A 27,625-nucleotide genomic window follows, 5' to 3' on the forward strand; every position below is an offset into this window, starting at 1 on the left:
CTTTTTTTGTCATTTTCTTTTTTTTGGCTGAAGTCTCCGGACAGCAGCCTGTGTGAGCCAGCCAGCCAGCAGTGCATGGTGGTTGGAGCGCCGTGTGAAGTTGTCGCCTCACACCCCGGCCGCATCACCAGTGGGGTCCAGGCTGAGAGAAGCGCCGCTGACGGGATTCTATGAGGAGAGAAGGGATCCCGACATGAATTCGGCCGAGCAAACGGTAACGTGGCTCATAACGCTGGGGGTCCTGGAGTCTCCCAAGAAAAGCATATCGGATCCAGAGGCTTTCCTCCAGACCTCCCTGCAGGATGGAGCGGTGCTCTGCAGGCTGCTGGAGCGGCTCAGACCCGGGACGGTGGACAAAGTAAGTGCATACAGGCAAAAAAGACAATGGGGAAAAAAAACAAACAAACAGGTTGGTCAAATATGTACGGATGTTTTAACAGCTGTAAGAGAGAATAAATCCTTATGAGAAAGAAAAATGACTATGGCTGTGTACTAAAAATGGTTATACAACAAAAGGTGTTTTCGCAGCCCACTTAACCCCCCCAACACCGGCACACTAAATAAATAAATAAATAAATAAATACACAAATATTGGCCAACCTGGGAGAAAAACACAATTATTAAATATATTCTGGAAGTGGAAAGCGCAAAAGGGCAGAAAAGACGATTGCAGAGGGAGAAAATGGTGAAATAAGTAAATATGATTTAAATGGCTTAATCAATACAAAAACAGCAAAATGCAAGAAAAATGTGTACAAGAAGATATTTTGAGGAAAAACAAATCATCAATCCAATAGGTGCTAAAAACACCAGCTGCATGTAAAAAGCCACGCTCAGTGATTTAGTGAGGTCGTTTTGGTAATCCGACCAAACAGGATGCCTGCATTTTTTATTATTATCATGGGAAATATTGGGAGTGTAGTACTACATTAAATTATATTGGAAATGAATTTATTTCGGTTGACTTTATGACCATAGGGCAGGCTCAGACCACCCTGTGTGGGATATCCGGTCACAGTTCTTTACTTGTGTGTGTGTGTGTGTGTGTGTGTGTGTGTGTGTGTGAGAGAGAGAGAGAGAGAGAGAGAGAGAGAGAGAGAGAGAGAGAGAGAGAGAGAGAGAGAGAGATTGATTTGTTCTCTCATTGACACCCATTTTAAATCACACAGCTTGCGGCCACAGACTGCACACCCTCCCATGGGAGACATTCTGTTTGCAGCAGTTTGATATTTCTGCACCTCAGTTTTTCCCGTATGCTTTCACTTCACTAACACATGACTCACTTCTGCTGCTCCGGACCTGCTACTCAGATGCTCTGCTGACTCACATCATTCACTACAAACTGGTTCCCATGAAGGAGGCTGAGAGCTGGAGGCTAAATACAGCTGTTTTCAACTGCTCTAATAATAACACTAGGCTATTCGTATGTTAGTACTACTACTACTAAAATACTGCTAAAGTGTAATACTGATAATTCCATTAACACCACTATAATACAACTAATATTTCTGATGCTACTGTAATACTGGCATTAATAGTAGCCTGCTGTAATAGTACTGTTAATGGGTTACTACTGCAGCTCTGCTAATAGGCCTACTACTGTAAGACTGTAAGACTAATGCTGTACTGTAATAATATTTAAAATATTGTAATACTGCTAATTCCAATGCTATACTGTATTAACCTAAAATTACTGTTATACTGCTAACTCCACTAATGCAATACTGCATTAACACTAATTTTATTGAAATACTGCTAGTTCCACCTATATTACTTTAATACCACTAATTCTACCACTGCTAACACTACATTACTAGTAATACCGTAATATTACCAGTGCACTAATAGCCTACTAGACTACTGCTAATGTTACATCAGTAGTCCTGCAGATACTAGTATATTGCTACTGCTACTGCAGTACTGCTGTGATAGGCCCACTACTATAGTTGGCTACTATATTAAGAGTACTATAATACCCCAAATACTGGTCATGCTATTAATACTACCATTACAGCAGTACTACATTGCCACTATCTATAATTCTACTAATAGGCCTACTACTGTAATAATACTAATGCTATACTGCAGTGCTACTGCAATACTTCTAATACTATTACTGGTTCTGTAGTCTACTATTACTACCACGTTTGCAGAATTAAAGCTATACTAGCATACTTATACAAGCCACTATAAATACGTCTGTAAGTTGAGAATAAAAGGTCTATGATAATACTATGAATACTCTTAATGCTACTTATACAAGCCTAGTAGTAATAGACTATTAGGAATACCACCATTATATAGCCTAGACTTTATAGCATAGCTAATGCTAAAGCTAGAGTCTTTTCACACCTGCTGTATCAAACTACAGCAGGTGTCTCTCTCTCTTTCTCCGGTAGACACACACACACACACACACACACACACACACACGCACACACACACACACACACACACACACACACACACACACCAGAGCCTCTCACGTCATTTCCTTCTTTTGCTAATCCAACTTCCCAGAGAGATTGTGGAAGAACTTCGTCAAGCTAGCCAGGGTTCACTACAACGACAACGAAAGTTAGCCCATTTTTCCGTCCAAATAAAGGCGCAAAATTAGTCACTTTTCGTCAGAGCGCTGCCATTCTACAGCTTCCAGGAACATTGTCACCACAGTATGAACTAAAATAGACTTTATTGAGATAGTAGACACCCTTATAAGTTGTCTATTATGTGTTTCTGATTGATTATGTTGTTTATGTTTATTCGGCAGCCATAAGAACGTGGCATGTGCAATTTCAGCGCACATGATGTGTAAAATGTATCATATTTAAATGTCTACAAACGACAGGAAGCAGCAAACGTGCTTTATAATGACATTTAGGGTAGAAACAGCAAATAATTTCCCCCTTATGTCAGTTTCGTATTTTCTTTTATTTCCTCTTTGCTCGTGCTAGGCTACTGTTGCTGCACGCGCGTCAACGACGGTTTCATTTTGAAAGTCGTAACCGGAAGTTGTGTGTCTTACCCCAGCTAGTTTGGGAATAACAGGCAGTGGCAAGTGCAAGAGCGACGCATGGAATACAGTTTTTCATACGGAAACAGCTTTATTCAGTTTTCCAGCACGTTATGATTCTCCCAAGAAAGAGCTGGTGTCTGCTGGCTGAATAGCGGTGTGTTTTTGTCTGTAGTTTTTCCAGGAGCCGAGGAGCGACAGCGAATGTCAGAAGAACATTACCGAGTTTATTAAAGGCTGCGGGGCTTTCAATGTGGAGGTGAGTGAACGTAATATTAATAATGCACTTCCTAATACCCCTTCACGTTATGAAGCCTGGAGAGACGGTTTCTCAGCTCCACTCACTACTTCACCTGTTACACCACCTCCTGAAACACACACCTGCTTCCCTGTGATTTATTGTATCCTGTTGTTTATTTACAGTTACCACTCTTGTTTATTACCTCAATTAACGGATGCGTAATGAATAAATGACAGTATTCTGTGAGCAAGTAGGAAGAGCGTTTTTAATGTGAATGGTTATGACATTTGCAATGAAATGTGTGTGTGACAGTAACGTGTTTTATGTATTTATTTGTTTTCTGCCATCCTCGTCCCATGTAGAAGACGAATTAAGATGCAAATACTGACTCAATATATTTAAATAGAGACAAAATAGTAACAACATCAACAATAATAACACTCATAAGAATTATTATTAGCATTATTATTATTATTATTTGTAGTTGCAGTAGTATTGTCAAATAATTATTCTTAACACACTCTACAATATTATAAACACACCAATTAAAGCAATTACAAGTTAACCAGTATCTGCATCTACATCTAAACAATGATGTAATGGTAATCAGCCACCAGTAGGCTGTAAGCACATCCATTTTACAGTCAGAAAGCATTCATTGTTTCCCCTCGTATCATTTCAGTACTACTTTTTCATAGCTCTGACTCAAAAAAATGGATTATAGCTGCATGAATTCGACCAAGGATGATTTATGGTTCATTTACAGTTGTGGAAAAAACAAGAAGTAGAGATAAGCATGGACCTGCTGGTCTGATGTGTAAACATGGCAGGAATTAATACCAGGGATTAGAATCAAGCTGATATATTGGGCTGATACTGGCTTTTTATTAAAATAACAAAACAGTCAGTGTGGTGCATGTCTGATATGATAACGATATACAGTACAATTGATTACATTTTTATGGTAAGATTGATCAACATTGTGCCGGTTGCTTGTGGGAAGACATTAATGTGAACTGATTCTCATGATCCCATGTCTGTGTGTGTGTGTGTGTGTGTGTGTGTGTGTGTGTGTGTGTGTGTCTGTGTGTGTGTGTGTGCGCAAAGCAACGGATCGGTTCAGGTTCCAGCCTGTCATACAGTGGGTACAGTAGATGTAACATACTGTATCGGTCTTGGCTATGGAAAAAGCCATTACGTCATAAAGGAAGCACAGATGATGCAGCAGAGGGGTTTCCATCCTGGACTTGAGATGCTACTTTGATGTCACCGAAAGCTCAATTAGTTATAAGGAGGGTGGCTTTTTATTTTCTACTTTTGTTTTTCTAAGGCTGAACAATGAATCAAAATAGTATCAAAATTGCAGTAAGGCTGAGTGCGATTTCCACATCAAAGGATCTGCAGTTTTTTGATAAAGGTGTTTTTTTTTGTTTGTTTTTTTTTTTTTGTTTTGTTTTTTTGGTACATTCCCCAGCAAAAATCGCACCAACACTGTGATCGTTTTTTCAGTGTAAACAAAACTAATACTGCAAAAATGATCATTACTATTAAAAAGTCAAAGTCAAAAGTCAACAGAGTGTGTTTGCTGTTTTCCCATGGACACCCTGCATCACTTTCGTGCAGCTGTACACGTTCACACAATACAAGCACTGTCCTCTACTAATGGCTAAACTGCATTTATCAATAAAAGGGTGGGCACAGTGAGTTTTTGGCACAGCGACTGCTGGAAAGAGGTTAAGGGACGGAGAATGGTGGGCTGCTGATGTAATTCAACATGTCAGGCGGCCAGTGGATTTTCCAATCATGTTGATTAGAGCCATGTCAGCCATGCTTCTGGAAGCCAAGGCCTCTGTTACCAGCAGACTGACCCAATGACGCTAGCCTACTAATAATTCAGCCAGTCAGACATCGGACAAGCAGAGGAGCAGCCAGACTGTCTGTCTGATAGGGAAGATTATCACTGCAGACAGCCAGAGCCAAAATGGCAGTTGATTGTTTTTGACTTCCTTGATTAACTGATGAGAAGTTAAATAATTACAGTGGTTTGGCTTTACTGTTGTCTTTTTAATGCTGGAATTTTGCAATATTTTCCACTGAGAAGCCATTAAAATTCAGCCTTCCGTATTTGATTTTTGACTTAGTGGAGCTAAATGTTGTTGCCAAGCAACATTAGACAAAAATAATCTGTTTGGCCTTCTGTTTGGAAGAGCTGGGAACCATCTGAGCCATGCTGGTTTCAGTGGTAGAGTTCTGCCCAGCCTTATCCCATCTTAAAAGGTCACAAAGAGTTCCTCTGTGGCGTTTTCCAAACTGTTGCTACAGCGAGGCAGCACTGCTGTGTTGCATTTTGTGGAACTGTGCTGCAGCGTCCTTGTTCTGGGCCTTTTGCCATCTGAGAGAGATTGAAGTGTCAGTCCAAAGAAACGTCCCAGAGGAAGACGCACGACGAGACATGATTTGTTTTTAGAATTTGTTCATATGTCAGAGACTTGTGTAGGCGGAGATAAGTTCTCTCAGTGCTGCTGCAATTCCTCCTGGACCAGCAGACGTCAAGATCTCTTAATAAAATCTTTTTAAAGAGGCATAAACTATGAGATGAAATATAAAATCTAAATTAAAATATCACCCAATAAGAAATGAGTTCTGCTGCATTAATAACATGTAAGATCCATATGTTAAAAGACAGAAAATCAAATTACTTTGTGTTCTTTTGTTAAGATCAATGGGATAAGCACTAGAAAAGTCATTTGTTATGATACATTATTGTAGCCTGTTTGCGCTAATGCCTCAAACATGTAATGTAAATTCTTGTCATTCTTAGTGGTATTTGTGTGTTGGGGAAATGGACAAGTGTGTGGAAAAGCTATGTGGTGTTGACATTAAATGAAAGAGACCCAATCTGTAAAGGAATGTAGAATTAGGATTTAGGAAATCGTCTACTGTGTGTGTGTCCAGCTATTTCTGGCTTTTCGTATGGCTTACCATTGCACATTTGCTTTGAAACTGTTTTGCGATTTGCTTTGAATGGACCGCCCCACTAAGAAAACTGATGTGCCCCCAAACCTTGACTTTTAAGCTCTTAATGTTGTCGCTCAGATGATTTGCCCACCGTGACTTGGGACTGTAGAGGTGTTTGTGGTATACACAAGATTAGGGGCTCGGGAGGTGTTTTGATGATGGACATGTCTGTGTGTGTAATGGGGAGATTACAAGGGAGAGCTTAGACCTTTGAGTAATCCTTGAGCAGACTGCTGTGGTAGTAGGGATGTGGTTGAGGGTAAAACCCACCTAAACGTAGGACTGTAGGTAACCACATAGGCTGGCATTAATCTATATGGTAAAAATTCATAACACACATCACACGCATCACAGTATGTAGCAGTAGACTGACTTTCTTGGTTTTTAAAGGATAGTGTCCATTAAAGGGGTATCGCTGCTATTAAAAAAAAAAAAAAACACTTCTGCCTGTTTGGTACAACTGTTAGCCCCCTGACATTGAAATGGACTTCCCCCCAGTTAACACTCTTAAAAACAACCACCTTAATCCACCTCCACCTTAATTTTTATAGACTTTTATGGTGTTAAAAATGTTGACAGTTCTCTGCAGTTCCTCTGGTGTGGAATGACAGAGAAGCTGCAGACATTAGTGGATCATTCTGGGTGTTGATTTCTGAAAAAATTCAGTTATTAGTAACAGTAATTTCAGCAAAAACTTTGTCCATGTGCAGCCTGTTGTCGTATTTTGATTTCATTTTTGGAGAGAGTAAAGTGTAAAGTGATGTTAAACTGAATACCTAAACTAAAGCGGGTGATTTCACTGATTTCCTCACCTTCAGAGAGAAGGGACTAATCAGTGAAATCTCCTGGTGGAGTTTTTGGGTGGTTGACCCTCCATGGCACATGGTTGCCTACCCCTGTTCTAGTGGATCAAGGTGTCTGTTTTTAAGAATGTTTGCAGGGGGGGGAAGTCCAGCTCAATGGCAGGAGGCTAACAGTTAGCATTTGGAGCATCCAGCCAGTATCCAGCACTCAGTAACAATGAGAGGAAGAGAGCACCACTACTGTCCTACAGAACAGCTTTGGAAGAATTGACATGAAATCACATTTTTCAAGATGGATGAACTTTCCCTTTAAAGGGGGTAGCATGAATTGATGTTCCTCTCCAAAAATAGAACTGTTTTTGTGTGTGTGTGTGTAGAAGGAAACCTCGTGTCCTACTTGATCTCATACTTTATGAATTTCTCATGAATTTATAGTATCCTCTGCTCTTCTGGCCCACATCCCACATCTGCCTTGTTGCCTTTCTCAGCTTCACTTCATCTTCTCTGTTTGCTTCTCCCACCTCTAGCCATTTGAGGTCAGTGATCTCCTTCAGGGACTGAACTTCTCCAAGGTCCTCAACTCCCTGGTTGCCCTCAACAAAGCCACTGAAGGTAATGCTGTGTGTTTGTGTGTGTGTTTGTGTGTTTGTCTGTCTATTTAATTATTTCATTTCATGTTTTCTCGTATTATGTCTTATTTACTATAATAATGAAAAATACCAATTAAAAAAATGTCAAGAAGTTCTTGTACTTTCATTGACAGATATTGGTGTGGGTGGGGACAGTGTGTGTGTGCAGCACTCCTCAACATTGCGAATCAAGTCATTTGATTGTCTCAACACTCAGAATCGCTCCTCCAAGCTGCTGCAGCCTCAGTACCGCAGCCTGGTGAGTTACCATGATGACAGCGACAAAAAAACATAAGTAATTACAACGAGCAAAGTTCATCCAGGGTTTGGCTGATAAGACTGCCTTGTATTGAATATCAGCCACTCAGTGTTGTACACCTTTGGTATGTTTTAGGTTCCTCCCTGACCGCAGTCATGTAGATATATTTGTCTAAGCTTCCTGTTAATCCCTTTTTTTCTTTTTGCATATTTATTTCTTCTTATTTCTTACTTTTTATTTTGTTATTTTGTACTTTGGCATAAATCAGGATATGTCTTTTATAGAATAAATTACTCATCTGCTTTCATCATTTGACCATGCATGGTTCTTTGACTGAAGCTTTATTTTTTTAAAATAAAGCTTCCAATATTTTTCCATTTGTGAATGTGAATTCCCTGTGATTCTGGTCTTCATTGAAATTTTTTACACTCATGTTGTTTTTGCATCTCTAGCCTGTACATTTGGTACATACTCAGTTTGTGTTGTTGTTCTCTCTCATTCTCAGGACATGTCGGAGGGCAGTGGGTGTGGTCAGCTGCTGGTCAAGGCCCGCTTTGCCTTCCAGCAGACCAATGAGGATGAGCTCTCCTTCTCCAAGGGTGATATCATCAGCGTGAGCCGGCAAGAAGAGGGGGGTTGGTGGGAAGGCTCGCTCAATGGCAAGACTGGCTGGTTCCCCAGTAACTATGTACGGGAGCTTAAAGGAGGAGGTGAGTACTTTTATTTCTTTAGATTTTATGCATTCGTATTGTCCTTATTGTTGGTGATTATGGTGGTTGTGGATAATTTAGTTTGCTACTGTTGGATTTGGATCTAAAATCAAAGGCCTAAAAACTGGCTTGTATTTAAATTATTAGGTGAAATTATTCATTTACAGTGGCAGTTTTTACACTATACTATCCATTAGTAGTGATGCATATGCACACAACAGTCTGTTGTGTTGAGTGATTCTGTAGCTATGTATGCAGATTTTTGCTGAGGAGTACCTCAAGGCTCCATCCCAGGTCATCTTGGTTTAGATAGACTAATAAATATGTTTCCTTCTAGTGCAACCCTGATGATACATATATATATATATATATATATATATATATATATATATATAACTGTTTTTTTTTTTTACTTGCAAAACCTTGTAATTAATGCCTAGACAAGAGTGTCGAGGCATTAATAAAGCTACATTGCAATGCGATATTAAATGCATTTTTCACAGTAAAATTACCAATTGCAATGTGAGAGTCATCACTGTGTCTTTTTTCTACCAATTAGCTTCTAGCCTATTTTTATTTCCAGGTTTTAGCTCTGTATTGGCCACTGATTGGCCTGAATGAACTCTTCTTCTGCCCTCTACTTCACCTGCTCGCCGTCTCAGCTTCATTTAGCATCTCTAAAACCACACATTCTGCAGATATATATCAGATATATGTGCAGACATATCCAAATTTCATATTGGATGTGCAGCAACAGAGGCACTCTGTCACTGTAGTCAGCACTGTGGCGACAGAAAAAGTTAATTTCACTAGCAAGGACAGCACCATCAACAAAAGGTGTTTAAAGGAGTGCAGAGTAACAAGAACGGAATAGAGGAGAGGTTTAGGAATGTCGGAAGGGGCTCCTGCTCCTGAAACTATGCAGATCGCTTCAATCAAACTGTCTTACCTTGTTGCCAAAAGTCTGCAGCTTTACCACATTTTTAAATTAGAGGTCAGAGAAAAAAGTATTCCCACAGTGCCCTTGTAAGAGTGAAATGTATCCCTCATTGTCATCCCAAAATACATTTTCTCACCTAAACCTTGAGTTTTGTAGAACCAAGTTGCCATGTGATCCCAGAGGCAGGGCATTTGTTTACAAATGGAATTTGAGCTCTCAAACAACCTCTAGTGGTCATAAATCACTCAGTGAAGCTGTAATGTTAATAAATGAAATTAATTTAAATTACTTTTTTTTTTTTTTTTTAAATTAGTCAATATAGTTACATTGCATCAGGTCATTAATTATCACTAGAAACCTTGGTTTAATAAATATGACTTTGGAAATGTTAATTGTCGCCATAATTATGGTTATCTTCCTCATACCCTCATTTGATGTTATATACAACTAAAACTAAGGACAGAGAACATATTGCTCCTATGCAGTTTCCACTGTATCTACATGGTAAGGACTAATAAATTATTATATTGTAGTTGGAATTTGAATTGCGATATGATAAATATTGGAGTCTGTTTCCTTATGGTAACACTGCGTGTGCTTTGTGTGATACATTAATGCACACAACACACACACACACACACACAGACACACACACATACACACACAGTTCCTGCAGATCTCTCAGTAGCTCAATAAGCTCTTTCAGTGCTACGTCTTTCAGCAGTAGGACGGCCATTGAATCATATTACAACAGAGTGCCAATTTGTATGCCTAATATATTGCGATCACTGAAGCTCTTAGCTCATATCATAGCTTGGTTTATAGCTTATAATATGTTTGGCTTGCATCTAACAAAATGAATAGACAGAAGCCTGCTCAATAAAATGATCACATAGAAAACTGAACACAGAGGGAGATGGATAGGCAGATTGTCAGCAGTTTTCATGCTGTCTGGTTCTCAGTTGCTCTTCATGGAACTGGAGATAAAATAAATACATCACATAAAAATGTGTACACATTGTGTAACATTTCTGAACTGCAAACTGAGCTGCATGCGCTCCTCATCCTACTAATGGCTGCCCCCTGCATTTGTATTTCCTTTGGACATAATGGGTAGTGCTGTTGCTGGCAACTTTGTGTTCAGGGAAGGGAGGAAGGGGGGAAGGAAGCTCCACAAGCAGACAAAGACAGGAAGTTCCAGAGCTGATGTATTGAGGGAACTTCCTGGCCCAGAGATTGGAGCAGAAAACAAGGACAGTCATACCGCTGGATTCTGTAGAATGGCAGCTAATTCATATGACCAGTGGGAGTTGTCTGATATGGGAGATTGACATGAGAAATCGCACCAATGAAGGTGAAACACTGCCTTCTCCTTGGGTTCTATTCATAGTTGCAGACCTAACTGTTGAATTTTCAGCTCTAGAATACTGGTACAAATTTAAAAACAAAAACAAACAAAACTTCAAATTTAGTCTCCTATCCATGAGATAATCCCATTTGTTCCCATTGCTGTTTTGCATGTTTTCAGGGATAGTATAAATAAGTTGAAACAAGACAGGATCAGGCCCGCCAGGATCAAGAGATGACAGTTGATTCAAGAAAATTTCTTAAAACAAGTTGATTAGCATCTGAAAGAAGACGGGAAATAAATAGAGTTTAAGACTTAATTTGAGACTAATTGACTTGTTTATGGAGAGATTTTTGGTAGTGTTGAGAAGCCCAAAAATAAATGCTTCCTGTCTTCCTGTTTAGCATCATGATTACAGCAGATTCTGCCTCAGTAAGTTCTCTATTCCATTGCTTTGAAGGCTTTCTCTGACTAAAGCAGATAAATACCTTAAGCCTGCCATTATCTAGAAGATACTTCCCTTTTCTTGTTCCTCTTAACCTTCAGGCATTGCATTTCACTCACTGTAAAGCAGGATAGTTCATTTGAGGGCAGGACAATGCCTGATGTTTGGCTACATAATCTTGAAATGACAATAACCAGGACAATGAAATGACACAACAATGTAGCCTCATTGAATTTAGGTCTTCATTCTTTGTTTGTCCTCCATGTTGTGATACCGCCACAGTATTGGAACGTAATAGAAGTGAGTACAGATACATTTTCTGTGATTCCTTCCAGGGAATAGAGAGTAGCAGTGATTCAACTCCTATGAGAGGTGGTATTGTTCCCCTGAGACACACCAACACACCACAGTCAACTGAAAGATTTGTTCATGTAATTACACCAGAACAATGAACAGCATCTTCAAATCCAGTCCAGAACTCTCCATGCACATTTTTATGTCTTCAGTTCAGTATTATGTCTTTAAGGGAGTTGTTTCTTATCTGATGTTAGGGTCTAAGAGCACAGCATGTTATAGCCTCAAGCCTCTTGAAGCAAATTTGTCATTTGTGATATTGGGTTATACAAATAAAATTGGCTTGACTTGACTTAAAGTCTGTATTATAGGTCTTAAAAATAATTATTTCTCTTTCCAGTGGCATACCAGTCCAGTTGTCAGCCTCACATTATTTTATGTGATCTGTGAACTTTGTCTTATATTTCATTTTGACATTACAATGCCCTATAAAGCTGTGAGTTTCTCTATAAAGCTGTGAGCTGTGAGTTTCTCCATCTTTGGTGTTAAAACAAAATTGAACTTAGAGTTCAGTTAGGTAGAGTATTGGGTTGTATAGTTCCCTGGTGTGATGTGAGTCCACATGGTGGTGAAACCTCCTCATGAGCTTTGTGCTCCCTTGGGCTGCTAATCCACAGTACTGGATTTTTTATTTCTCCATTCACTTTTATAGCACACAACCACCCCACCCCCCTAACCCCCCCCCCACCCAAAAAAAAAAAAAAAAAAAAAAAAAAAAAAAACACTTTCAGCACATAAGTGAAAACAAATAAAATGGATTGTGCCAATTTAAGAAAAAAGAACACCCCGTTCCCATTTTTTGAGGAAATTAAACTTGTCTTTTCTTGTTACTCTCCTATTTATATTGGAAAGTATATCCAGCAAGTAGAGTCTGCAGACAATCTTGCACTAGGAAGAAACAATGAAACAGTACTTCACAATTACAATTCACATTTGGTAGATGTTTTTTTTCCAAAGCAATGTACATATGAGATTTTACTTTGCAATTTCAATTGCAATTATGCAGGAAAAAAAAAAAAAAAAAAAAAAAAAAAGTTGGTACCGGGACTTGTTTTTTGTTTTGATGTAATCCGCTTTGTTGGTGCTCCTTTATTTGCTAAAAGTGTTAGTTTGGGAGCTGTTTTGCTATGAAAGTGAATGGAGAGATAGAAAGTATATTTGCAGGCCAGGGGAGCACAAAGCAACTAATGAGGATAGTTTACCACCATGTGGACTGATTTAATGCTCAGGTAACTCTACCACCCAACACTCTACCAAAGTCGCCTGTCAATCAGTGTGTCCAGTACTGTGACGTCTTGAGTTCCTGCAGGTGGCAATGAAACTTGCAGACAAATTGAACTTCTTTAAGCCTCTGTATTTTTACACCCATGGCCTCTGAACCACTCTGTTCTTCGTTTTCCTTATTATAGATAAGCCAGCATCTGATAAGCCCAAATCAGGAACCCTGAAAAGTCCCCCAAAGGGGTTTGACAACACAATCATCAGTAAGACCTACTACAATGTGGTGAGTGTCACACTTATTAGAAACTGTGTTTGTGTATGTGAGCATGTTAGGACTACAAATTCTCTAAAGTGAATACTTTGCACATATCTGCACTTTTTAAACCATCTGAAACCCAGGACTGCAGGGGCAGGCCTCAATTTTAACATGCTTTGTTTAACTCTCTCCATAAAATTCCTTTTATTTCTTTCCACAAATATTTTTAAAAAATTGCACTTTGGTATTTTTATTTATTTATTTATTTTTTGGAAACTGTCTTGTCTGGAAAAAAAGAAATGTTTTTATTGGGCAAACATAAGAAAAAAATTTAAAGAAAAGTGTTGTAATATTTTTTTTTTTTTGATTAATTTTTTTATTGATATATTTCGATTTTTGTTAGACCAGAATCTAGAACAGCATATAAGGGCTACTGTAGGGAAAAAAGGAAAAATTAAGGAGCTGGAGGTGGGGGAATAATATGAACCATGTGATTCCTTGACCAAAAAATATATATAGGCTAAGAAAAACTATTTTTTATCGCTCTGTGACTTATAATTGCAAAAGTATCTGTTTTTTACTGTGAGTTTTTTTTCCTGTACATTTACTGCTTTAATCTCGGAGAATATCATTTTTTTGCTCTCAAATTTACAGCTTAAAACTTTAAAATTTTGAGTTTTTGTTCTCCGAATATTACACCCACCCCCCCGGCTCTGTGTTTTTTTTTTTTTTTCCTCTACAATGGCCTTAGTACGCCATTGTAAGAATCTGTATGTTCCAGTAACAACAACAACAAAAGTGACCTCATAGGCCAAAGTAGTGATTATTATAAATATTTTTGAAAGAAGTGAATTTTCTTCAGAGGTTAAATAAAACATTTCAGTCTTTCTTTAAAGCTGTATTAGGCAGTTTTGCTCATTGTTGGCTCCAAATGGCAGCAGGTGGTAGGCCAGCTGATTTGAATTGTGAGGATTTCATTACCCGGAGATCAGGTGAGGTGACTTGAAAGAAACAGGAAAACAGGAAAGACTGGGAGAGACAGAGAGTGTGTGTGTTTGTGTGACCCCTGCATGTTTAGTGAATGTGTATGTGTGTGTGTCTGTGTCTGTGTGTGGCAGATGTAATGTAGGTTATTTCTTCCATCCCACTGCTTTCTGGGGCAGCCTTGCCCCAGGGTTGGCTGCTGGTGTGCATTTGTGTGTCTCTTAATAATGCAACAAGCTGCCATATTCCCAGTGGGCTTTCCATCACTGGTTGGACTACCTGAGTCACACACACGCACGCACACACACACCTACACACGCCCTGCCTGAAGTCAAAACTGTTCCCTGCCAGTAATGTGACAGCAAAAAGGAATATATAAATAAAAAGAAAAAAAGAAAAAGTTTGTCTTCCCTTTTCCCTAATGGACTCCCAGATAAGAGGAATGTCAGTTGCAAGGTTTGGGCATATTCCGTGTGTGTGTGTGTGTGTGTGTGTGTGTGCGTGTGTGTGTGTGTGTGTGTGTGTGTGTGTGTGTGTGTGTGAGTGTGTGTGAGTCTTTGGATATAATGCACCCTTAGGCCGCTATGTTCGAGGTATTCAGTTTTTTGGTCAACAATGTTCTTTGGTTGTTTCAAAATGTATGATTTTTTAATAGGGAACTAGTAATTTCAACACTGATACATCTGATTCTACATAATTAAAGTGAATGTGTGTGTGTGTGTGTGTGTGTGTGTGTGTGTGTGTGTGTGTTTGTTATCTATTGCCCCTTTTCCACTAGTACCTACTCAGCTCGACTCAGCTCGACTCGGCTCGACTCTACTCGGTTTAAGAGCTTTTCCATTAGGTCGTAGTACCTGCTAGCAGGTCCCATTTAGCACCTACTCAGCCGGGGTTCCAAGCGAGCTGAGTCGCGCTGAGTCGAGCTGAAAATGTGACGTTAACGCCGTGCAGGCAACTGATTGGACAGGGAGTGACGAGAGCGACTCCCGCACGAAAACAAAACCCGACATTAAAAAAAAAAAAAAAAAAAAAAAAAAACGGCAACAGCGGCCGTGCGCATTGATCGTCAGTGAAGTTGTCAAAGTCGGAAAATGGCAAGCAAACCGCTACCGCAGTCAAATAAAGACGTGGAGACTTTTCTGAGCTTGGTGGCGGCCCAAAGAATCCAGAGGGAGCTGGACGGTGCGCCGCCTTGCTATGACGACTCCACCCACGGCGAGGTGCTACTCAACTGTAATGGAAAACCACCTAAACCGTGTCGAGGCGAGTAGAGTCGAGCCGAGGCGAGCCGAGTAGATACTAATGGAAAAGGGCCATATGTGACGGTTCCTTCTCTCAGGTCCTGCAGAACATCTTGGAAGCAGAGAGTGAATATTCAAGAGAGCTCCAGAGTCTCTTGGCCACATATCTGCGCTCCCTTCACCCCAGTGACAAGTAGATACATATTTTTGTGATTAACTTTTTATTGTGTTGCTCCTGAAATAGCCTTTATCATGCATACTATATACCTCACTAATTTTCTATTTCTTTTCTTTTTTTTTAGTATATTTGTATGAAAGACACATTATTTGCATGAAAGATAGACTGCGAGCAGAAGTAGAAAGAGGACAGAGTGAACAGTTAGAAATCACTGGTGACTTCTTTTCCTTTGTCCTTTGCAGACTAAGCAGCAGTGACATCACTCACATTCAGGGAAATCTGGAGGAGATCTCGACCTTCCAGCAGATGTTGGTTCAGTCGTTGGAGGAGCGTACCAAGTCAGTACATTCTTACTTATTTTTGGTCATTGTTTAGTACAGATGCACTGCTTTACAATTATATTAGATATCATGCCAATACTAGGCAAAAATAGGGTATTATATCCAGTAATACTGTGTTTTTAGCTAATAAATAAATAGAAATATAAATAATAAAAATTATTTATATGGTCCTTTAACATTTGATTTTGTACTGTTGTTTTTCTTAGACTTCTCACTTAGTTTCAGGCCTTTCATTAGCCATGTTTTCTTTGGTTGAAATTCAATTCCAGGTAACCTCTTGTTTTGAAACATCTTAGATTTGGCTTGCTGAAAGCTGCAGATAGCCAGAGGTCATCTGTTCATGTTCACATCTTGTAGAACCAGCAATAGATCACCCAGCTCCACCTTTTACCAGCTTGACCCAGCGGACTGACTGAGGAACTGAACTAAAGAATCCTTTGGGACTCACTAGTTTCAGTGGTTACAATTCAGTGTCATCTGGCTGGTGTGGATTTTTTTTTTTCCAAAGGTCAAGGATCATGCACAGTGCCATTTCACTGTTAACCTAATTAGCCTGGGTTGCTGCCTTTAAATTGTTACTGGTATACCTTACAAAGATTTTACAGCCGTATTGTCTTTTCATAATGGAATTATGCATTGTCTGCATGAAAGTAAATTGTATTCATGACCAAAACACCTGTCATCTTTCTCACACATCTAATGTCTGTCTGTACAGCTGTACAAAGTAATGACAGCATTCCACATGACAGTTAAGAGTGATACAACTGATACAAATTCCTGTCTTTGTTGCCAGGGGCTTCATGTGGGTAATCGTAAAACAAGCTGTAGAAACATTTTCCAGTTGGTATTAATTCTATAATATACCTGAATTCATCTCCTCTCACTTGACGTATCTCCTTTGGTGATGCATCTACCATCATTATTTTTTCGCCCCATCCCATCTTGCCCTGTCTCAACTGCAGAAGTGCTGAAATTGCACCTGCTATAAATGCCAAAAAGCCTCTCCTGTCATTGCTTATACCTCTATCTTCTGTGCTTTTCCTTCACTGAGCCTACAATGTGCTATTCAATCCTCACCATTCTTTTTTCTACCCTTACTTTCTTCACTGCCTCAACATATAAAATTTTGTTCTGGGCCCTTGTCGTATCATGCATTGAGATTTTGAATGCTCATTCTCTCTGCTTCTTTTGTAATACATTCATTCATTAATGTTCCCTTCATAGAACTCTTCATCCTCCTCGCATTTTCATTTGCCTGTGAACTGCTTCTTGCTCTTTTGCTTCGTTCATCTTCTTTCATTCAACTTCATCATCTGTAACCTCTGAAATTCAGTGAGTCCCTATACCTCCTATTGATTGAACAGAAGGCACATATGCTTAGCTAACATGACAAGAGAGACATCTAGTGGCAGACTGAAGCAACACAGTCTATTCGAGACTGCCCTGTGCATGCCAGCTTAAGTCCCTTCAAGGCTTGCCTCATTGTTTTGTCTAATACTACTCAGTGTTATCAGGATAGTGAATTCACAAACCCTCTTTTTCTGAAAAAACTACATGATAAATTTGAATTCATACTTGGAAGCCAGTGAGGCTCAAACTAAGCTCTTTGAGTTGTCAATTAAATTAAACTAGTCTAAACAGGTGGAATGTTGTTTTGTGTGTGTGTGTGTGTGTGTGTGTGTGTGTGTAGGCTCCCAGAATGTCAGCAGAGAGTTGGGGGGTTCTTCCTGAGTCTGATGCCCCAGATGAAGATGCTTTATGTGGCTTACTGCTCTAACCATCCCTCAGCTGTCAACGTACTCACTCAACACAGGTGCAGTAAAAGGGAATGTGTGTGCGCAAGCATATATAAAAAAGTGTATAGCTAGAGGACATGTATGCTGAAAAAAAGAAAAAAAGGTCTGTGTTTAGTTTTTAGTAACCCTTGTGAGAAATATAGTATGTACATAAAAGATGAGTGCTACATATTGAAGGAAATGTTTCATTCTCCTGTATCTTCTTCCTCGTATCATTATTAATACCACCATTTTAAAAAAGAGAATATTTCATTTTAATTAAGACATTAATAACATGACAAAACATTTCATGGATTTTGTACTCACATGCCTTTTTTGGCTGTGTGTTTGCCTCCGTTTTTGGAGCCCAGTTTCCCTCCAGTGAGGATGTGCAATATGAAATCCAGTTTTTGAAAAACTACTGAAGCTACTCGTAGGGATTGAGAAGCTATGTGAAAGTCACCCCATAGGACTTACCCAGATTTGTCCACATGTTTGGGCATTATTTATTGCTGTGTGTGTTGTAGTGAGGAGCTGGGGGAGTACATGGAGTCAAAGGGAGCGTCCAGTCCTGGCATCCTGACTCTGACCATGGGCCTCAGTAAACCTTTCACCAGATTGGACCGATACCCAACCCTGCTGAAAGAGCTGGACAGACACATGGAGGTGAGTCCTCGCCTCTGTCTGTGTGTCTCAGGTTGAGTTTTTAGTTGACTGTCTCATTGGTTAATTTAGAGAGCACAGACACCATAACCACCCATGTGACCCTGATAGATCACTGGCTTTGGTTAGCATTTCAGCTAGCACTACTATAGATTGAATGATAGCTAGCTCAAGTGTGTTAATCGCTGTTAATTGCTTGTTGCTTGTTGCTTGTTAATGTGCTCTTTAAAAAAATTTGTCTGGTGTCTGGTGTTGCTCAATCCAAGTGTGATTTCTTGTTTGAAAAACTAACTGGCTCAGTCACTGACGTTACAAGGCGGGACAGGCGTTGCTGATGTAATTGAGCCTTAGAATTAGCCCAGCTCTGTTCCACAGAGTTAGATTCCATGGCTAGTCAGGCTAGGCTAACATCAGGCTTGCCATGGCAGCTAACTCCCTTGAAATGTTCTCCATTATCTTTTTGGCAATATAGAGCTCTGGCATTTGTTACCAGCATTTTTTTAGGTGGCTAAAGTTGCTAAGCTTTACCTTTAGAATTAATTTGGCTGCTATCTTGTCCAGTGTATTTACTTTCATTGCCTTGGCATTTCTGCTTTAGAAAGAAGAGGTTCCCCTCTAATTTAGGAAAGTTTGTTAATTGTTTTCATAAAATGTGGTGCATGAACCTACTTTGTCTTCACATTACGTCTTGTCTTAGGACCACCACCCTGACAGAGCAGACCTCCATACCTCCATGACAGCCTTCAAAAACCTTGCAGTAAGACACACACGCATCAGTCAGTTTATGCAAGATTTTTTCTTTCTACATAATTTTTTTTACATCTAAAATGTTCACCAACAGACAAGCAAGTACTGTCGACTTCTATTTGATGTCACCTGCAAAATAACAAAATAACATTCAAATATGTAGAGCTCATATCTCATCAAGTTTAAAAAATTGTAAAACTTAGAATACTTGGAATATCACCATGACTATTATGTCATTGTTCAATCCTCTTGTGTTCAGTCTCAGTGCCAGGAAGTGAGGAAGAAGAAGGACTTGGAGTTGCAAATTCTTACGGAGCCAATCAGGAACTGGGAGGGAGATGACATCAAAACCCTGGGTCCAGTCCTCCACATGGCCCAGACCATCGTTCATACACAGAGCTGTCAGGTACCAAGCCTAACCTAATAACAACTAAAAATCAACGGCTGACAACTCATGAGCATTAGAATGACTGATTCAAATGAAGCTGTATAAATTAAACCCCAGAATAAACTCACAATGCTGTGGGATAACCACAAAAATAGTAGTAAAACTAAAATTCTTGTAAATGCTGAGAAAACTTGAGAGCTCTGTGTCCAGTCCCTCTTGGTAAGACTATAATAATTATAATGTGTTTTGTGTTTCAGGAGACAAATGAGCGCTACCTCCTCCTCTTCCCTCATACTCTGCTCATGATCTCTGCCAGCCCGAGGATGAGTGGATTCATCTACCAGGTAACTCTAAAACTTGAATAAACCGTCAAGCCCGCTAGGCAGGTCAGGCACATCTACAGATATATATCTATATATGTATATGATATAGTTATATAGTTATATAGATATATAGATAAATATTTAGCTATAACCATATCTATCTATATCTATATCTATCTATCATGCACACACTGGTTGTCTTTATCTTATTGTCCAGTCCAGTGTTTCCTCTGACTAAGCCTGCATGGTTCTGTGTGTGTTCATGTGCAGGGGAGGGTCCCGCTGTCAGGAATGCTCATCTCCAGGATAGAAGACGGAGACAACCTCAGGAATGCTTTTGAAATATCTGGTTAGCCCTCTCATTTGGCATGTCAGACCTTCTCTCTTTACACTGCTTACTGATACAAACCTGATTTAAAGACAAATGACAGATTGGGGTTCACTGGCAGGTTTCCATTGGGTCTCAGTGGTTTTATACTTCTTGTGGTGGTTTTATTACTTATACTGTAAAGTAAAAAATTGTTACTCTGCCATGTTAGCAGCAGCATTTAGATCACATTAAAGTAAAAATACTTAGTAAGTAAAAAAAAAACATTTTCACATTGTTAAGTAATAGCTATGAGGCCTCTTGCAAAGATTATGACGATTACACGGCTGTGATGATTCACGAGGACTGAATCCAGGTTAGCCAAACACAGATGGGGAAAATGTTTTTAGCTATGTAAGACATCAGTATTAAATGTCAGGTTTTGGTGTCAGCCCTCAGACTCAGCAAACTGACCTTTGAATACAACAAGTTCATGCTTTCTGGGACATATAGGACATTATTAAGTGAAGCAAAAGTAAACAAAGCAGGATCATGGAAAGTGAAGCTAAAAAAGTAAATGAAAACATTTCATCACAGAATAATTCCTGGAATGCATTGTACATAGTGCTTTCATAGTGCCTATCATAAATCTGAGGATGAACACCTAGCACTGCAAGCACTATAAAAACTCTTTGTTGCTTTGTCAACTAATCAGCTCCTGTCAACAGGTGTGTGTATCCTAGCATGCCTTGTATACACGCATACCATTTATTATGTTCTGATGATTTGCAGTAAACATGTCTCTGTGTGATCTGTATGTCTGTGTGTGTGTGTGTGTGTGTGTGTGTGTGTGTGTGTGTGTAGGCACCCAGAGTGAGCGGATGCAAGTGGTGTGTCACAGTCAGCAAGACCTACAGGACTGGCTGGATCTTCTTACTAAACACACACACACCACCGCCACACACACACCCAAGCCTCTGTCTGTGTGTCACACGGTAAGTCCTACTGGTCACTAAGGAATCAGTCACTCAGCCAAGTAGTCCACCGATCAGTCAACCAACCCCGCCTCCCCGTCCTCTGCTCCTCCCAGCTGCCGTCCCACCCCGTCACTCCTTCCAGACATTCAGAGTCTCGCGGAGGGAGCGGTGTACCAGCCTACCACACCCTTCCCCACCCCTCTTCATACGGGACGGCTCAAAGTGCCGGCCCGATGTGGGGGCCCCTAGAGCCGCCCAGCACCCCCAAACCCTGGAGCCTCAGCTGCCTTCGCCCAGCACCTCCTCTTCGACCAGCTGCTGCTCTCTGTTATAAGGAGGTACAACACCAGATACAGTAAACACAGTAAAAATCTAACGGGAATGAGAGATTTAGTACTAATTTATGGCATATGTTATTGTCAAACTGTGGTCCAGGGTCCTGAGGAGGTCCTCAGCCAAATTAGGAAGTACAATTTCATCGTAATGTAATTCCATACAAATTATCACAAGTATAAGAACTAACTTTTTTAATATAGCACTATTTGAAACAAAGTTACAAAGTTGAAACGAACTTCAGCAACTGAGTCTGCAATAAATTTATAGTAAAAGAGATAAGAAGGAATGATATCATAATTCAAACAATTAGAAGGAGCCCTTTAGATAAAAAATATGTTTTGAAAATGGATTTAAAAGAAGACAGAGACTTTACATGGCTGAGACCCTCAGGAATGCTAATCTCCCTACATACCGTATTTATGTTGTATACTTATACAGGATTTGACTCACATTCTCTGCCATATGTTTAGTATGGCTTTTGGGATATTTTTTCTCCTTCCTGGTAAATTGGAATAGGTTGTGCACTGATGAGAGGTAAATTCATACATGTCTCTCGGTCTTCTGGTTTGCAGGACATAAATAAGAGTCCGAAGAACATGAAGAAGCTCCTCCCGAAGAGGAAGCCAGAGAGGAAACCCTCAGAAGAGGACTTTACCGTGAGGAAGAGTACGTATGCATCCCAGTAATATGCTGGGGAAAAGATCTCCACTCTGGTAGGCCCAGTTTTAACAGAAAATACCACCCTAAAGCACAACAGCTATTGGTAATTCATTTCTCAGCCCATTTTATCAGATGGTGGTGTGTCTGACTAATTTCTGTGGATATCTGGCATATAAGACACGACATAATGTTGAGGTATTACCAGTTACAATGAAGTTTAATGGGAAAAAATGTTCAGCTATCATTGGTACATGGCAGGCATCAGTCTCTCAGAATTAAAAAGATAATGTTTCTAGAACTACTATTTTGCTTTAACGTTTAATAATCATACAGGGAAAAATGCATCATAGAAGAGGCATATATATCAACCACTTGACTTCAGGAGAGCAGAAGGCAATACAGCTCTAAGACTGCTGCCTTTTGAGTTAAGGGTGCAACTATCACATTTTCTTGACTTGAGAAAGACTTTCTGCTTCTCTCCTTTTGCCATTGGCAACCAGAATTGTTTGGCAAAGCCCAACATGATGGCAACAGTTGAAAGGACTGTAGAGGAAGAATTGCAAACTTGCATTTCTCTGTGTTTTTATACCACGACCTCAATACAATCCTCCGTTACTCTTGGCTTGTCTGTCTCTCTCAGGTACAGCAGCTTTAGAGGAGGACGCTCAGATACTGAAAGTGATTGAGGCGTATTGTACCAGTGCCAAGACACGACAGACCCTCAACTCCAGTGAGTACACACACTCACACACATATATGTGTACATGAATACACCGTACGCACATTGTCACCTACATGGCAACACACATGGTGCTAGCTAGCTTAGTGCTAACCACTGTTTGTTCTCTGCTTTTGGCTCTAACATTGTTCTCTTTCTCTCTCCTCTGTCTCTTTTTTCTGTGTAATCCCTTTGTTCGTCTGTCCTCCTCCTCCTTCAATTGTTTGTGTTTTCCTGTTAAATCCTTCAACCTGGATGCCTTTTAAATCTGTTGAAAACACATTTCCCCCTGTCCCCTTGTCCACCTGTGGCTTGAAAATGCATTTCTTGATAATAATATGGTCATATTGCTTTTCATTAACCTCTCCCTTTGTTTGGTCTCATCATCGTCATCACCATCATCATTACTCGTATGAACCCCTACTCTTCCTATACATTCCTCTCTTCTTCTGAATGTTTTCCTCCACTCTTGTTCTCATATTTTATATCGTTCACAACACATATATATTTTTTATATTTTCCTGTCGGTTCCGTTCGGTTTGAATCCCATATTTTCTTTCCCAAACAATTTGCTGTTCATTCTGTCCCTGATACATTCAATTTGGTTTGTCCCATGACCCCTTCCCCTCCACTCCTATTCAACATGGTTTGTACCACCCTCACTCCTCCAATATGGTTTGCCCACACCTTGGTTACTTTATGGTGCAGCCTGGCAAGGGACTGACCTTATGCACAACCACGTGCTCGCTGATGCCAGCCTCACCGGCAACCCACCATGTTCTGACCAATCAGAGGACTCGGATTATGACAGTATCTGGACCGCCCATAGTTACAGGACTGCCTCGGTTTCTCGTAAGACATTGCAACCATAAGCCCCAGGTTTACTACCCAGCTGCCTAGCTTAAAGTGATAGTTTGGAGTCGTATCCATATAGCGGCATTTGCTGCTCCATTTGAGTATAACTCATCCACCAAGTTTGGTCCATTAAATCCTTCCCAGTTTCTCATCTTTGTATCATTGCTCAAAATCACGTTGTATATCTACTTCATTCATTTTGGAGCAGCACATTCCCGGTGAAGTTCTTGTTCTTGTGTCAGGAAAGTAGTTAACTAACCAGACTTGGTGGATGTATTCCACTTACATGGATCAGCTAATATACACCACTATATGGGTTAGGATCCCAGCTTTCACTTTAAAGGGGGGTTAGAGGAATATACAGGAAGTGATAAATGAACAGGGAAACTAAATCACCAGCCACTGAGGCCAGTGGACTAAGACCTCTCCTGCTGCTAGTAAGCCTATGTTTCATCTTTTGTATCTGTGTGCATGTGTGCTGTGTTATATGCTATGCTATATTTGTGTGTGCACAGACTAGTGTATCTAAATCCAGCTATTATACTGTAGACTTGTACTGGCAGTAGCTTATAATAACATTATAATAACAAATTTTTACAATCCATCAAAGGGTTTTCTAGTTATGGTTTCATTACTCATTTTCATGAACATAAGAGTATTACATGGTACATTTTTTTTTCTCAGTGATTATCAGTAACTTAATACTGTCTTTTTTCCAAACAGGTTCTAGTCGGAAGGATGTACACATGTTGTTCCCAGAGGAGGAGAAAATAATAGTGGAGGAGACCAGGAGCAATGGACAGACTGTTGTGGAAGAGAGGTGAGAGAGGAGAGATTTATGTGTGTTTATTTGTGTGCGTGCATTTGTGTGTGTGTGTGTGTGTGTGTGTGTGTGTGTGTGTGTGTGTGTGTGTGTGTGTGTGTGTGTGTGTGTGTGTGTGTGTATGTGTGAAGAATTTTACTCACATTAGATGATTTGATTAAATGAAATCTGGGGAAATTTGATCATTGCAGCAGTGAATAAGACAACAAAGAAATGCAAAATATGATCTAAATGATAATAGAGAAAATGGGTACAATATGTAATTTCAGCAGTAGAATATGTTCTACATTTTTGTAACGTAATAACAGGGTAATCTCTGCACATTTACCTGGAATTTACTGTTAAGTAATATTAATTACTCATAGTTGTTAATGGTAAACGGTTAATTCGTTCTAGTCCTTTCCAAACATTCCATCTGTGGCAAATGCTGAGTTTCTGGAAATATAGATGGTAGTTTCTGTAGTTTGTAATGTGATCTAATGTGATGTGATTAGTGCTGGAAAATACAAAATCACCAGTTTTTCTTTACTTTAAATGTCAAACCCTTTCTAAGCTTCTTAACGGAGGCCATAGGATGTTGCCTGGAAACGGTCACATTTCTGTTTCTATGTAATAGCCTTGAAACAGAGCAGAAACATGCGTGTTCACCTGCTTTTCTATATTTTAATCATTTTAATCATTTTAAAAATTTTAAAGTCAAACAGATTGCATCTAAGAACATTGAAAGTAGTTGAGTTAACTGAGTCAATCATTTCCTTCAGAAAGTCAGTAATTATGACATTCAGTTTAGAGGATGTGCATGTATTTGTTGATCCAAACACAGATTAAATGTAAGAGAGATCTTACTCCTGGTATTGTCAACTTTGCCAAAAAATATATCCTAAAAATCCTGACTATTAAGGTGTGACCATAAAATTTGTAATAGTCAATTATGATAAACTCTAAATTGAAATGTGCAAGCTTTGTTTTCTTTTTACTTTTATAAATTCACCCAAACTGTACCTATGGTGAGTTGGCTACAACCAGCTTCTGTATAAAAATATGCATCAAGGGGAATAAAGGCTGATAAATGATAAAGTACTTTGGTATCAGTGAGCTATCATTGTCAGACATAAAAGTGTCCTTTAGTAGTTGGTGTGGTGACCTAAAGCACAGCTGTTGTCTTCCTCCAGGAGTCTAGTGGACACTGTGTACAGTCTAAAAGACGAAGTCCAGGAACTCAAACAGGTGACTCTTGGACTTCTTCATTCTCACTAAACCAAGCATCTTACTATTTTGTTTCCACTGAACTTTGCAGGATTGGCACCATTGCTCTCCACATCATGAAACTGGGAGTAGATTGTCAATCTGTCATCTCCTCTTGATGGCATGTTTGCACATTACTACTCCATTCCAGTGTGTTCAGATTTACCATGACCAGCCTAATGGTCGATACATGATACATGAGACAATGATGCATCTTACTATTATTCTTACATCATCTTGTGTTCCTCTCTAAATGGTCTTTCACATTTGTTCCTCTCTACATCATCTTTTTCTTATCTAGTTCTCTACAAAAATCCCTCTCTTAGTTCCCTTCTGTGATCTTTCTGTTTTGTTCCTCTATACATCATCTTTCTCTTTTGTTCTTCTACATATTGTCTTTTTCTTATGTTGCTCTCCAGATTCTTTCCCTTTACAACCTATCTTTTTGCACCTCTCCCCCATCTCTACCTTAGTGCCTTACTTTGTGTCTCCTCCCCGTTAGGACAACAAGAGGATGAGGAGGACACTGGAGGAGGAGCAGCGAGCAAGGAAGGAGCTGGAGAGGATCGTCAGGAGAGTGCTGAAGAACATGAACGACCCGACCTGGGACGAAACTAACCTCTGAGATAAATATGTATTTTAACATCATGGACCAGACCAATTCCCAATCGGTCAGTGACCAAACGGTTCAACTGGCATGGGTCTTTGACTGCTGGTACCTTTGGAGACAAGCCGTCAATAGCCAATGCTTTGTACCACTACTCTATATCCATAGATTTGACCATTTTCATGCCAAAAAAAAATTCTAAGAATTCAGTGTTTCCTCAAGAATGCTTTTCTTGTCAGGGTGGAAGGGCCTCTGAAACAGCATTTAGACCATCGGGGACACTAAAACTTTCCACTGTAACACAGTCTAATGAAATTATTTCAGGTGGGTTAAGGCAGATCAGGCAGGTTTCACTACAGGTTTTACACATTGGTGTGTACATTCCGCCACACCACGCTGGAATCATTGCTCTGGTCAAATATCTGATATGAACTAGTAATAAAACATACTGCCTAGCTGTAATCAGGGAGGAACCGCAGTCATATCAGAGGTGGACCACACTGACTGAATGATATCTGATTTTTATTAAAGAGCCAATATCAGTCAACTGATATACAATTTAACCCCTACTTTGAACTTCACAGTGACCTGTAAACAAAACTCTGGACCAACAGAAAATGCCAGCCATCAGCAAAGCCATCCTAACTGACCGAAAAGCTGTGAAGCCAAATTAGCTGGTAGGCATGACAACATCACCTCCTGTCATGCTGCTTTTAGTCTTCTCTAGACAGTTTTCTGAGGAGTGCTGAGGAAATAATCACACTTTTCCATGTTTTTTTATGCATTGAGGATTAAAATTTTTGCCACAGCCAGAACAGCACTTTTTTGCCAGCCTAGTTTAAAATATTGTTAACTAACCAGAATAATAACGTGTTAAAGCTTGCGTAGGTAACTTTTGTCTTCATAATGTTGACAAACCACCATTACACACAGAGCCAAACTAAATACACTGAGGCTGCTCCTGGGGCTGTAATCTCATTTGTTAAAATCCATTTGACAGTGGCGGTTCTGCCTATGTTGCCGGCCTAGGCGGTAACGGTAACGGCCGCTACCGGTGCTCCTCCGGCCACTAGAGTCGCCCCTTCCAGAGCCGGCCATGCTGTGCACGGTACCTTTTCAGCAAGCAGGGGCGCTTGCCACTGCATAGATAATAGAAAACCGCTCCACGCCGGGTTTTTTGGGGGGTGCTATCATCAGAGGTTAGTCTAGCCCCCGCCCCC

The 27,625-nt window shown here is 39.9% G+C and overlaps 2 protein-coding genes across 4 annotated transcripts in view; one reads left to right on the forward strand and one right to left on the reverse strand.

The window, feature by feature from the left end:
- Window positions 1-246, reverse strand: part of LOC115370521 (protein-tyrosine kinase 2-beta-like) — a 38,952-nt gene extending 38,706 nt beyond the window's left edge. The window contains exon 1 of the mRNA XM_030067558.1: window positions 1-246. The gene's annotated coding sequence lies outside the window, so the exon portion shown is untranslated.
- arhgef7b (Rho guanine nucleotide exchange factor (GEF) 7b) lies at window positions 167-27,625 on the forward strand. Of its 3 annotated transcripts, none has more exons than XM_030067579.1 (22): window positions 167-358; window positions 3,189-3,272; window positions 7,603-7,687; window positions 7,839-7,963; window positions 8,469-8,673; window positions 13,170-13,264; window positions 15,561-15,655; window positions 15,883-15,978; window positions 17,672-17,794; window positions 18,284-18,422; window positions 19,117-19,176; window positions 19,426-19,572; window positions 19,812-19,898; window positions 20,148-20,226; window positions 21,049-21,179; window positions 21,275-21,499; window positions 22,070-22,163; window positions 22,798-22,887; window positions 23,584-23,727; window positions 24,454-24,550; window positions 25,726-25,780; window positions 26,272-26,424. In XM_030067579.1, exons 1-22 carry the CDS (start codon window positions 194-196, stop codon window positions 26,314-26,316), a joined length of 2,466 nt encoding a protein of 821 aa, XP_029923439.1. In that variant the 5' UTR covers window positions 167-193; the 3' UTR covers window positions 26,317-26,424. The 3 variants fall into 3 exon arrangements, with proteins under 3 accessions (XP_029923439.1, XP_029923429.1, XP_029923449.1); XM_030067569.1 differs by having other exon boundaries at window positions 168-358; window positions 26,301-27,625; XM_030067589.1 differs by lacking the exon at window positions 23,584-23,727 and having other exon boundaries at window positions 168-358; window positions 26,301-27,625.

The sequence above is a fragment of the Myripristis murdjan genome, chromosome 2 (genome assembly GCF_902150065.1).
Source record: "Myripristis murdjan chromosome 2, fMyrMur1.1, whole genome shotgun sequence".
Taxonomy (NCBI): Eukaryota; Metazoa; Chordata; class Actinopteri; order Holocentriformes; family Holocentridae; genus Myripristis; species Myripristis murdjan.

Bases quoted from the DNA above. Each gene is read 5' to 3' on its own strand.
- arhgef7b (XM_030067569.1), top strand. From the start codon at position 194: ATGAATTCGGCCGAGCAAACGGTAACGTGGCTCATAACGCTGGGGGTC. The intron at 7,688-7,838 runs GTAATGCTGTGT...TTTCATTGACAG, and splicing joins CCTCAACAAAGCCACTGAAG to ATATTGGTGTGGGTGGGGAC. The intron at 19,177-19,425 runs GTAAGACACACA...TCTTGTGTTCAG, and splicing joins CAGCCTTCAAAAACCTTGCA to TCTCAGTGCCAGGAAGTGAG.